Source organism: Amblyomma mixtum, chromosome 9, assembly GCF_055824585.1.
Source record: "Amblyomma mixtum isolate Tamu chromosome 9, ASM5582458v1, whole genome shotgun sequence".
Classification (NCBI taxonomy): domain Eukaryota; kingdom Metazoa; phylum Arthropoda; class Arachnida; order Ixodida; family Ixodidae; genus Amblyomma; species Amblyomma mixtum.
In genome coordinates, this window is record NC_143020.1 from 101,647,623 (window position 1) to 101,660,586 (window position 12,964).

The window sequence follows — 12,964 nt, forward strand, 5'->3', positions numbered from 1 at the left end:
CGAGCTGTCCCGAGGCTGCTGCTGTACTTTTCGTCAAAATAGAATAGGTTTGCGCTTTCATTTGCCTAATTTCGATGAGAAATTCGAATTCCTAGGGTGGAAAATTGTAAAGTGCATCTCTTCACTCAGTTTTCCTGGGAAGCCTTTCAGCATCCCTTTAAACAAACAGCAGTTGCTAACACTGGGCCGCGGACCATGGCGTCCTGTATTACTCCACTGGCCAACTGTACCAGTAAATGAAGTCAGCTTTTTAATGTTTGACTACCTTAAACAAGCCAGGTGTTAAAACTCTAGAGCTCATAATTTTTTTCTTGTGCTAAGCTTCTTGTTTACGTAACAAGAAACTTTTCAACAACGGACTAATTCTTTGTCGTGGAGGAATTCTGTGCGTGGAGGCTGAATGTGGGTGGAGCTTCACTGCAGACTTAAGTTGTATCCGACTACAGTAGAAACATGGACCGTTTGACACCGTTTATTGACATTTCGGCAGTGAATTCACTAAGTGGGTTCAGATGGTGGTCTAGGTTTTTATTTTGTGTGTGTGTGTGTGTTTGTGTGCGCGTGCATATATATATACAAACTATCACATACACAGTTTCACTTAAGACCTTACACCATTTTTAAAAATAGACTTTTTGAGTTAGAACAGCACTTTTTTTCGCATAGCATTGTCAGTGGTGTAGTACATCTGAATGCAGCTAAGACGTGCTAACTAGCAGGGTGGTTAACTAATATTGAATAGTTAAAATTTTGACTAATACTGTTCGGCTCCTTAATTCTGGAGAAGTGTGTAGCCCACCGTAAGTAATTTCTATATAAATTTTTAGAATTTTGAAAACGCAGTTACCTTCGGCGATATGGCCCGGAAAATTTTGGCTACATCGCACCAAAATAATGTGCTTTCAAGAAGCTTGCAGGCAAAGCAACCTCTCCAGTGCATGTAACTCGTTGAAATAGCCAAAATTTCTTAGTTCACAGCGCTGAGGGTAACTGCATTTTAGAAATACTAAAATCTGATACGGGTATTACTAAAGGTGAGCTATATGCTTCTCAATAATTAAGGAGCCTAACAGTAATAGTTAAAAAGAAAACTATTCAGTATTAGTTAGCATTCTGCTAGTAAGCATGTCAGCTGTATTCTGATGTACTATACTGCTGACAATGCTAAGACGAAAAAAGCGCTCTTTTAACTCAAAAAGCCGTTTTTTAAAAATTGTGTGAAGTCTTAGATGAAACACCCTGTATATTGTGATGTGGGTTCTCCCCCAGGGCTTCCTTTCTGCAACTCTAAGCCGGAAACTCTGTGTGCCGTTCCCCTGAAGCATTGCTACAGCTTCTACTCATCTTCATCATCTTCTTAGTTGTGTCACATTCTGTGACACTAGTTTGGTTCATTACAATATAGACGCTTTACAGCGTGGGTGGCGCCATATTTGATCACATGACCATTCCGCCGTTGCCGGCCCTCGTGCCTTCTCGTTTCGACGGCTGCCACCGCGCTGGTGCCCGGCTGCAAGATGCTTCTGTGGCTCACGATGTGGATAGCGAGCTGGCGGACTACACCGAAAATTAGTATGAATGCGCATAGAACGTGTTGGTACTGGAATATGTTTGTTCCAACCAGCTCATTTACTCGCCTCCTTCAGACTGCCCGCATTGGCTCGAATGTGTCAACTGCGGTTAGCTACCTGCGCGTTCATATTTATTCAGTCAATTAACCGGTTAACGCTATTTGTGGACCGCATAACTTCTTGTTGAATTGCAGATTAAAGTGAGACAATGCCTGAAAGCTTGTTTTTTAGAGCTCGATGTTTTTGCCAAATGAAGGAATATACGTTCGCATTTATTAAGAATGTTCACTGCTCAGCACTGTGCACAAGACTTACAACCGAATGTGGGTGTGCATGTGATTGCTGGCTGATTGCCCAGTTATTCACGCTACCCTCTCTTAACTTTCCGGTTTCCAAAGAGAGAATATTGTTACGGTGCATAGTTGCTAGGAGAAGACGACGTTGTTTTGGGACGTTCGGCAGTGAACGACGACGAGGACGTGGCAGTTTGTGCTGGAGTGATTTAGCTCGGTGTGCCTTCTGACTGTGGCCTGTACCGTCTGCCGCTGGGCTAACCCCCCCGTAATATTTGGTGGAGGTCGTGCTGGGTATCACACCGGGACCCTGCCCTGGACCTCCGCAGCGGTCGTCAGCTTCGAGCCACCACTATGCCGTCCAACCCACCTCCGGCCGCAGCATCACCACCAGCGCCGACCGTTGTCGTGGCGCAGCCTCGCGACCCAGGCACCTTTTGTGGCACCGATGAAGTCGATGTCGAGGATTGGCTCGCCATGTATGAGCGAGTCAGCAAGCACAACCGCTGGGACGCGACGCTCATGCTTGCTAACGTTATCTTCTACCTGGCGGGCACGGCGCGCGTCTGGTTTGAGACGCATGAGGAAGACCTCACCTCTTGGGACAACTGCAAAGAAAAGCTCAGAGACTTATTTGGCAAACCAATTGGGCGCAAGCTGGGTGCTAAAAAAGACCTTGCTTCTCGAGCACAGTCATCTACGGAGTCATACCTTTCCTACATCCAGGACGTCCTCGCTCTGTGCCGAAAAGTAGACAGCGCCATGCCAGAGACCGACAAGGTGGGCCACATCCTGAAGGGGATTGCTGATGATGCATTCAACCTTCTTCTTTGTAAAGATTGTGCAACGGTTGACTCCGTCCTCCAGGTATGCCGGCAATTCGAGCAGGCAAAACATCGCCGTATTGCTTCTCGTTTTGATCGCCTTCCGAACACTGCGGCGACATCCTCCTGCGAAGACCTGCCAACACTGCGACAACCGTCCCATCCTGCCAATTTAACTAGAATCGTCCGCAGAGAACTGGAAGCTATGACTCCCGTCACCTTCGCCCCTCAACCGGCCGACTCTACGATTGCGCTGATCCAGGCCGTCGTTCGCCAGGAGTTTGCGAACGTGGGCCTCAATTCTGGCCTGCCGTCTGCGTCGCCCTGTTTGCCAAACACCGCTCCACTGGTTGCTGCTGCTTCACCGACTCCGACCGTACTACCACGTTACCGCTACCGGAATCCTGCGGATTGGCGCACCCCGGACGACCGCCCAATCTGCTTCACCTGTTCGCGTGTCGGCCACATTTCCCGTCACTGCCGCAGCCGTTGGTTTTCGCCACCTCACCTCCGTTCCACTTACGATCGTCGTGCAGACTACGGACCTAGCTCCAATTATGATCGCCGTGCCGGCTTCGAACCACGCCAGACGTCTTCTCGTGCTGAGTCTCCGCACGCTTTCGACACTTCGGCCCCGCGAAGGTCCAGCCGCTCGCCTTCCCCTCAGATCCGCCGCTCTCGTTCGCCGCAATTTCGACGCCCGTCCACTCCACCCTTACCTGGCTCTCACTCGGAAAACTAACCAATGCAGCTCCCGGAGGTGATGCTGCATTGATGACCCGGCCCGAAAATCCTCTCCTGACCCTCGCTCCTCGCCGCAACCTTCTCGATATTTGCGTGGACGGTGCACCAGTTACCGCGCTTATTGACACTGGCGCCCAAATTTCTGTCCTGAGCTCCTCGTTTCGCCGTCGTCTGAAGAAGGTTGTGACACCTGCCGTTTCCTCAGCCGTTCGCGTCGCCGACGGAAGAGCTGCTGCCGTTGTTGGACTGTGCACTGCGCGTGTTTCCATTGCTGGTCGTACAACCCCTGTCGCATTCACTGTCCTCGACCATTGCCCCCACGATGTGATCCTCGGTATCGACTTTTTAACGACGCACGCGGCTCTAATTGATTGCGCCACTGGCCTTCTTCGTTTGGACTTGCCGCTCTGCTCCGAAAGCGCCGATACCAAGCCGCCTCGCTTACGTGCCGCTGAATTTACTCGCTTGCCGCGTGACGCTGCAGTCTATGTCCCTATGTCCCCGTTTCCCGCCGTTCCTGATGGTGTCTACGTCACGTACCCAATCAAGGACGTTGTCCTCCAGCGTAACGTCATCCTTCCACACACAGTCCTGACCGTCACCGGCAACCGCACCTACCTTCCGATTCTGAACTTCAGTCTCTCTCCCCAAGTTTTACCCTGTGGCATCGCGCTCGCTGAACTGGTTCCATTGGCCGAATGTACAGTTTCTGCTCTAACAGCTGTGCCTAACGCTGATCTCCATGCCCTTCCCCGCTCGGCCGCTTCACGCCCGGACCCTACTTTTGCGATGATCGCGGCGGATTTGCCACCTGACCACGCCAACGCCCTCTGCGCCCTTTTAGCTTCCTACAGTGATGTCTTCGATTTCGGGAATCGTCCTCTTGGCCAAACTTCTGTCGTGACCCATCGCATCAATACGGGCGATGCCAGCCCTATACACAGAAGGCCCTATCGTGTTTCTCTTCCTGAGCGCCATGTCATCCAAACCGAGGTGGACAAGATGCTGGCGAACAACATTATCGAGCCTTCTAGCAGCCCTTGGGCATCCCCTGTAGTGTTGGTCAAAAAGAAAGATGGCAGCTGGCGCTTCTGTGTCGACTATCGTCATCTTAATCAAGTAACGAAGAAAGACGTCTATCCTCTTCCGAGAATTGATGACGCCCTCGACTGTCTACATGGTGCCAGCTACTTTCTTCTATTGATCTCCGTTCAGGCTACTGGCAAATCGCTGTTGACGAACGGGATCGTGAGAAGACTGCCTTTATCACCCCCGATGGCCTGTACCAATTCAAAGTTATGCCTTTCGGCCTCTGCAACGCTCCTGCCACCTTCGAGCGCATGATGGACTCACTTCTGCGTGGCTTCAAATGGACAACGTGCTTGTGCTACCTAGATGACGTTGTCGTTTTCTCCTCAACGTTCGAAAGCCACATACGCCGTCTTGCTACTATCCTTGCGGTCTTCCGTCGCGCTGGTCTCCAACTGAACTCCAAGAAGTGCACCTTTGGCCAGCGCCAAATTAAGGTCCTCGGCCACTTGGTTGATGCATCTGGTGTAAAGCCCGACCCTGACAAAATTCGTGCCGTTCGTGAGTTCCCCACTCCCCGTTCCTCGAGCGATGTGCGCAGTTTCCTCGGGCTCTGCTCGTATTTTCGCCGGTTTATCCCGAACTTCGCCGACACGGCCCGTTCCCTTACCACCCTCCTGAAGAAGGATGTCCCTTTCTCCTGGGGTCTTGACCAAGCTCGCTCCTTCACGGCACTTGTTGCGGCCCTCACGGCTCCACCTGTGTTGGCCCATTTCGACCCATCTGCGCCTACGGAACTTCGCACAGACGCCAGTGGCCATGGTATTGGCGCCATTCTTGCGCAGCGGCAACACGAGCACTTTCGTGTGATTGCTTACGCCAGCCGCCTGCTCTCTCCTTCCGAACGTAACTACTCTATTACGGAGCGGGAGTGCCTTGCTCTTGTTTGGGCGTTAACAAAATTCCGCCCTTATTTGTTTGGAAGGCCCTTCTGCGTAGTTACGGATCACCATGCTTTGTGTTGGCTGTCCTCTCTTAAAGACCCTACAGGACGTCTGGGTCGCTGGGCCTTGCGTTTGCAAGAATACACATTTAATGTTGTCTACAAGTCTGGCCAGCTGCACCAAGACGCTGACTGTCTGTCCCGCCATCCTGTCGATCCCCCTGACTCCCACACACGTGATACCGACGACTGTGTACTGTCCGTATCAGACTTTCTGAACATTGGTGACGAGCAGCGCCGTGATCCAACTCTGCGCCTCATAGTCGACCGCCTCCGCAACGACCCTTCCGATCCTGCTCTACGAATGTTCGTGCTGCATCACGATATTTTGTACCGGCGCAATATGCACCCAGATGGCGCCGACCTCCTGCTCGTCGTCCCGACCCATCTCCGCTCCACAGTACTTGCCCAACTTCATGACGCTCCTACTGCCGGGCACCTAGGCGTCTCACGCACGTACGACAGCGTGCGCAGGCGGTTCTTCTGGCCTGGCCTTTACCGCTCTGTCCGCGGTTATGTTGCTGCTTGTGATCAATGCCAGCGCCGGAAAACGCCCCCACTTCCACCCAGTGGCCAGCTTCAGCCCATCGACATCCCAACTGACCCATTTTTCCGTGTTGGTCTCGACCTGCTTGGTCCTTTCCCCCCATCAACATCCGGGAACAAGTGGATTGCCGTTGCGACCGATTACACTACCCGGTACGCTATCACGCGCGCTATCCCTACCAGCTGTGCCTCCGATGTCGCCGACTTTCTTCTCCATGACATCATCCTACTTCATGGCGCTCCTCGTCAACTGCTTACGGATCGCGGCCCCTGCTTTCTTTCTAAAGTGGTCCACGACCTTCTGCGCTCCTGCTCTACCCGCCACAAGTTCACGACGGCCTACCATCCTCAGACCAATGGCCTTACTGAGCGTCTTAATCGCACCCTGACGGACATGCTGTCTATGTATGTCTCAGACCACCATCGAGACTGGGACGTCAGCTTACCTTTCGTGACGTTCGCCTACAATTCCACACGCCACGATACCACCGGCTACTCTCCCTTCTACCTGCTCTTTGGCCGCGACCCGTTGCTACCCTTCGACAGCCTCCTGCCTCACGACCCTTGTACCAGCAGTTACGCTTGTGACGCCATTGCCCGAGCTGACGTCGCCCGCCAAATCGCTCGAGATCGCCTCGACGCTTCACAAGTCGCTCAAAAACGACGGTACGACCTTCATCACCGTGACGCCCATTACCCTCCCGACTCCCTCGTACTCCTCTGGCTCCCTGCGCGTCGTGTGGGCCTGTGTGAGAAGTTGCTGCCTCGTTACGTGGGTCCTTACCGCGTCTTGCGGCAACTGAGCGATGTCACCTACGAGATCGCGCCCCTGCAACCCCACACTCCTCGTGCGGCCTCCTCCACACAGCTCGTACACGTCGCCCGTCTTAAGCCCTACCATCCAAACCCACCATCTTAGGACACCCAGGGACTGTGCTTCCTTCCGCCCGGCGGAGGAGGGGGGGGGGGTAGTGTTACGGTGCATAGTTGCTAGGAGAAGACGACGTTGTTTTGGGACGTTCGGCAGTGAACGACGACGAGGACGTGGCAGTTTGTGCTGGAGTGATTTAGCTCGGTGTGCCTTCTGACTGTGGCCTGTACCGTCTGCCGCTGGGCTAACCCCCCGTAATATTATGGATGTTTTTCAAGGGCCTGTTCAGGAGCTTGGCGGCATTTGGCTGTGCTTCCTTGCTAAGTAAAACTGAAACTGCTTCCGAGTTCAACACCTGCAGATGTAGCCATTCAGAATAAGAGGAAATATACAAAGTCCTGTTATGATAGATTTCACTGCTGTCCCGTGCATTAGCATACTTCTGTAGAGCTTTGCATTGGGTGAGAGAATTGCGTGTCGAGGTGCCTCCATTGAGGACTTTTGCTAGTGCCAAGTATGCACGACAGTTTAGTGACCACTGTGCCGACTAAGGAAGCACTTATTGCAAAATTGCAAAGGTCTAAAAAAGCACTGATTATTCGATGCATTGGATCAGTCTTTGTTGAAGGTGAGAAAGGTTACAGGCATGTACGCTCATTCTGACATTCCCGCAGCTACTGCTGGTGCTGAAGTATACTGGCGCATCACGTTTGTGATGTTTATCTTTTTTTGTGGAGCAACACATTAACGTTTTCTCCCCGAAAGCAGCATGAACACGCAAGACAGCTCCTCGAAAAACTGCGGTAATTGTGTCGCAGTTTCTTATATGTAACAAGCGTGTCTATTTTTCCAGCACTAGACCACAGGGATATTAGTTTTAGATATTAATTCAGCAATACGTATGACATCGGTATCACCGCTGGGTTGTTTAAGAATCACTTGACGTTCGTACACATGCTGCACAGCAGCGTTTCGCACTGCATACTGATGCTACTAACACGAGCTCCGAAGGACAGAAGTGGTGACCATCCTAGTGGCGCCACCTGTTGTGGACAGAGCAAACTGCGCTCTGTAAATGGTCTATATATACAGTATTGTGCGTTTTTATCGTGAATATTTAAAACAATTTTACTGCCTCAACCACTAGCTCGTTTGCGGTGAAATTGCACACAGAGCTTGCATATTATGGTAACTTTTGTATCGTAGCAAGTTTTACAGCGGTACTTACTTAGTTGAGCCCTGCATGATGTGGAAACGTAATCGTCTGCGTAGAGATCGGTGAACCAAAACTCGCAATTGCAGTTTTTTTGCTGAAGGGCGATAGTGGCGCCATCTGTTTCCTGCAGTGGAAAGCGTCATGACAAGGCGCCGAGGTGAGCGTTGCAAAAAATACCCTTTGAACGGTAAAGACTTGTTAAATCAGTTATTATGATATTTTTTTCTGCTCAGTTAGCCGAAAATGTTGGAAGCGCTGCAGTTGAAATGGACGCAAATGCCGGAACTGCATATTCAAAGGGTCCGCGCATCTCGCAGTGCTGCGCGGCATGTAATGCGAAGGCAAGATAACCGGTGGTCCTTAAGGGTAACGGAGTGGTTTCCAAGAGAAGGCAAACGTAGTAGGGGGTGGCAGAAAGTTAGGTGGGCGGATGAGATTAAGAAGTTTACGGGGATACAATGGCCGCAACTAGCAAAGGACAGGGTTAATTGGAGAGACATGGGAGAGGCCTTTGCCCTGCAGTGGGAGTATTCAGGCTGATAATGATGATAACTCTCTATTGAAACAGTAAGTAACCGCTGGCAAACCCGCGTCGATGGCCTACAAGGGCAATGATTGCCTGCATGTTCGCCGGCTGGGCAAAGCATTCCATGTGGAAGAAGCGTGGTGCGCGCGAGGCGGGGGCATCATCGAAAGCAAAGCTACTGACCTTGGTCGTGACTCAACTAACACCAGCGATTTGAGAATTTTGAAAGCCTTGTTGGCCATCCTGGTCACGTGGTATGCATAGCCTGCCCAGTCGGCTCCATCTTTTGTGCTGCTGCCACGTGCAGGCAACGTCATACAGCGGAGAATGCAACTGTTGCACTCGGTGCCACGAGTGCTGCTCTATTTTCGTCGCTGCATGAACTCAGGAACAGCAGAAGCTCGAAAACACATGATAGGACGCATGTAGATGTGTGACAACGCTTCGTTGATCCATAGTTGGCCAGATGTTTCCTCGGATACCTGCATTCCTGCAGACTGCGAAATCGCAGTACCGCGTGCTTCGACGAAGGCGTTGAACACCAAGTACGGGCACTCCCATACTGCCATGAACCTTATCAATGTGACCTCCTTGCCGCCAGCTGCCATGGACACTTCAACCACGATGAGTTATATCCCGTCCCTAAATTTGCTAGTTGGCAGCAGGTGCCTCGACAAGGAATAAATGATCGTCCTAGGTAGTCTGGAAAGAGCTGCGGCAGGCTCTGCTTTGCACAAGTAGGCTCACATAACGCAGTTTTATCAGAAATTAACGCTCCTTCTAGCGGCCTTAGTAATTTTGGCTGTTATACGGAGAGTCCACTTGCTATGAATATCGGATATAACGAACGGAATCCGCATGACTGTCAGGTTCGTCTTAAATGGGCTCGACTGTAGTTTCAATTGGGCGCAAAAAACTTTTTCATGCTTCAAACATGTACCTTCACATTAGGACATACCTTTACTCCAAGGGGGCATTGAGATTGAGACATTGAGATCATGCACTTCACTATAACATTTCTGTCTGCGATGAACGACTTCGGAATTCAGTGCAAACTCTGTGTTCATAGGACTGTTTAGCATGTGCAAAACCCACATGATGGATAAACACTCAGAACCACCACGTTCAACGAGGTCAGTGTTCAGAGAACTGTGAACTTTAATGCAGGAGAAACATGGTGCGCAAGTTCAACCTCCTGACTGGTTGCCCTTGACATGTGCACCTTCCGTAATTGTGATCTGCGGGCGGAGTAAGGGTGTCATGGTGGCCTGAGGCATTTTGCCGAGGTTTGCTGAATTTGACGAGATCAAGCAAGGAACGAGGAGGGTCAGAGGGGTTCCAATATTCCATGCAACAATGATAAAAAGAAGCCTCGGAGATGGCAGAGTAGCCTAAGGCATCTCTAAACGGTGCTTTTCTGTTGCGCTGCCACTAGTATACCAATCCCACTGGGAGCATGCATATTCTTTTTACTGCGTTAGCAGTATAGCCTCCTTTCCGTGCCTCCGTGTCTCCGTGCATGCAAGTATGCATGCAGCCTCCATCCTTGGTGCACACTCCGTTGGCGCATATCCGGGCACTCATTGGTGAAAATGCACTTGTCCCCCCCTTCACCCATCTGTACCCGATGTAGACGAGGTGGATTGTTGTGAATGCTCAACGTATGCCGTCGCCCAAACATCCTCCGAAAGGACGCCAACAAGCATAAGCCTCTCGTCTCAGACACCAAGAACCGGAAGTATGACAGCGAGAAATATATATAAGCCGTCAAACAGAGAATCCAAGATCCAGCAGTCTGAGAACAGTGTGATGAAGCCGCCTGCTAGCGAGTGGCACCAATTTTTTTTACAAGCAGAACAATTCAGCAATTAGGCATAACGAAATTATTTCATCGCAGTTACATTTCTTTGCAGTAGCATCTTTCTGGGCGTAACCACTATCACAGGCCAACAAGTGCATGCATTTCGGCATTCCCCTTTTGTGTAATCGGTATTAAGTTTTTTCTCATATCTCCACCGCTGCCAGGAGCCCGCCTTTCCATGCTTATTTCTGTCATGTGCAAAAAAGATTATTTGGATTCTAAAAATAAAAAATGAAGCTGCACCAATTTCTCTATCCTTTATTTGGTAATATTAGTAGTAATATCTTGGGCTTAACGTGCCAAGTAGACACGGGAGCTGTTTGAGGGACGCTGTAGTGGAGGACACCAAATTAACATAGACCAGCTGGGGTTTTGGAGCAAGAGCTCCACCGCACCATGTTTCTTCAAGGTCATCGGGTGTTGCAGTTTGACCTTAAGCAGGAGGAGCACCGGTGGTATGTCCTTGACATGCAGCCACGTTACTTGCCGCAGCTGCAGCCGTGCCACTGCTCTGACTGCGGTGCACCGACCGCCGCTTCGCCAGATGTGGTCATGTGATTATGCATGTGCCTCGGCATTCGCTTAAGGAGGCGACACCACTCTCGCATGAGTTTTTTCCATAGATGGGAGCGAGGCTGACAGTGTGCCTAACCAAGAGCCAAACGTAATGGAGCTTTCGCTCTAACTAGGTTTATAAGAGCTGTTGTTGTTAGTAGCTATTTATTAGTAAAAATATAAATGGAAAAGGAAAAGATGTTGCTAGCCGCGGTATCTGCCATTAAAACCTGGAGCACCTGAGGTGCAGCTAGCGGGAATGAAAGGATGGGGAGGGAAAGAAATGGAGGAGCGATAGAAAAAAGGATATGGGTAGGGCAGCAGTATACATTATGTAAAAATACAGGATATTTAAATAAAAATGCGGGTGGAGTGTTGCACCGCGCATGGTTGTCAAGAGTAGAAGAGTTAAACCACTGCGAATTTTTTCAAGCGCTGCCAGTTTTTTAGGGCTGCACTTTGATGGAGGTGAAATGCAAAAACGCGTGCGCTTTCGCACGTTGAAAAAAAGAAATTACACGGGTTGAACCACTGCCAATTTTTTTTCAGCTTGCGACAGTAGACTCGCGGTTTTGCATTTCGCCTCTATCGAAATGCAGCCCTCGAGGTCAGGATCGAATCCGCAAACTTGGAATCAGCAGCCGAGCTCCACAGCCAGTGCGGTATTTTTTTTTTTCTTTATTGCACCACTGACCCATCATGAGGGGTCTTATTTATTACCTGCTGTCTGAGGCAACAAATGCTTACAAAAGTAAACGTTACATTACCCACTGCAGTGGCTCAGTGTTTAGGGTGCTCAGCTACTTATTTGGTGTGCCCAGGTTCGAACCCGGCGGCGTTTCGATGGATGCGAAATGCAAAAGGCACCCATGGGCTGTGTGATGCCAGTGCGCATTAAAGATCTCTAGTTGGTACAAATTATTCTGGAGCCTTCCACTACGGCACCTGTTTCTCTCTTTCTTCTTTCACTCACACCTTTCTCTCTTCTCTTAAGGTGCGGTTGAGGTGTCCATTGAGAATTGGGACTGTTAGTGTTCCATTTCCTTTCTTCAAAAACCACCACCACAATGCTGTTGGGTCGTTGCGCTGTTGTTTCATATATTTGTGGTAAATGATGCAAAGGAAGGGACTGTGTGCTCAATCAGTGCTTAAAGAACTACACAACTAATTTTATTGCGTTTTCTTCTTTCGAATGGTGCCCTAGATATTAGAATACATGGATCGCCATGTGGTATTCGCCTGCGGCAACTGAATAATTTAGAAAAATTATTTGTTTTGGTTTCGGTTTCATCAGCCGAACGATGGTTGTGATATGTAATTAAACTTTAGGTCACGTGAGGCACGGAAAAACTGCGTTGTAAACGCTGATATGTTGTTTTACGGGGACACGGTGGGCGCAGCTGGCAAAGGACAGGGTTAATTGGTGAGACATGGGAGAGGCCTTTGCCCTACAGTGGGCGTAGTCAGGCTAATGATGATGACGTTTTGACTCACTGCACTGCACGGTTGTGCTGTAATAAATGTCACTAGCAAGCTCATTAGAACAATGAGATGTCATATTGATATTCTTCACTCAGATCTCCAGCACACCACCAAGAGCTCTTGCTTCCTTTGATATCACAATGTCAAATGCTCACCTCAACCTGCCTTCCACACTTTGGGAGATAACGGCGGCATTAGAAAAGGAGAATCATGGTCAGGTCCAAACCATGACAGCATCACTTGGCAAATGTTGCGAAATTGGAAGGAGCCTACCAGCCTCCACCTTCTTACAGTTGTCAACACTGCTTGGGCTGATGCTACAGTTCTGGACTACCTCAAACTTACTGTAGTCCACCCGACTCCTAAGCTGAGGAAAAATTCTGCAGTGATTACTGACTTGCACCTGATAGCACTCACCTCAGCCTTTTGCAAACAGAACACTT

The 12,964-nt window shown here is 50.0% G+C and overlaps 2 protein-coding genes across 9 annotated transcripts in view; both read left to right on the forward strand.

The window, feature by feature from the left end:
* LOC149330393 (uncharacterized) overlaps positions 1–12,964 on the forward strand; it is an 80,047-nt gene that overhangs the window by 15,246 nt on the left and 51,837 nt on the right. The gene's annotated exons all lie outside the window — the stretch shown is intronic.
* On the forward strand, positions 1,977–3,511 carry LOC149330394 (uncharacterized). Its single transcript, XM_089559837.1, has one exon. It carries the CDS (start codon positions 2,219–2,221, stop codon positions 3,428–3,430), a length of 1,212 nt encoding a protein of 403 aa, XP_089415963.1. The 5' UTR covers positions 1,977–2,218; the 3' UTR covers positions 3,431–3,511.

Excerpts from the sequence above, each read along its gene's own strand:
- LOC149330394 (XM_089559837.1), top strand. The coding sequence starts at position 2,219 with ATGCCGTCCAACCCACCTCCGGCCGCAGCATCACCACCAGCGCCGACC.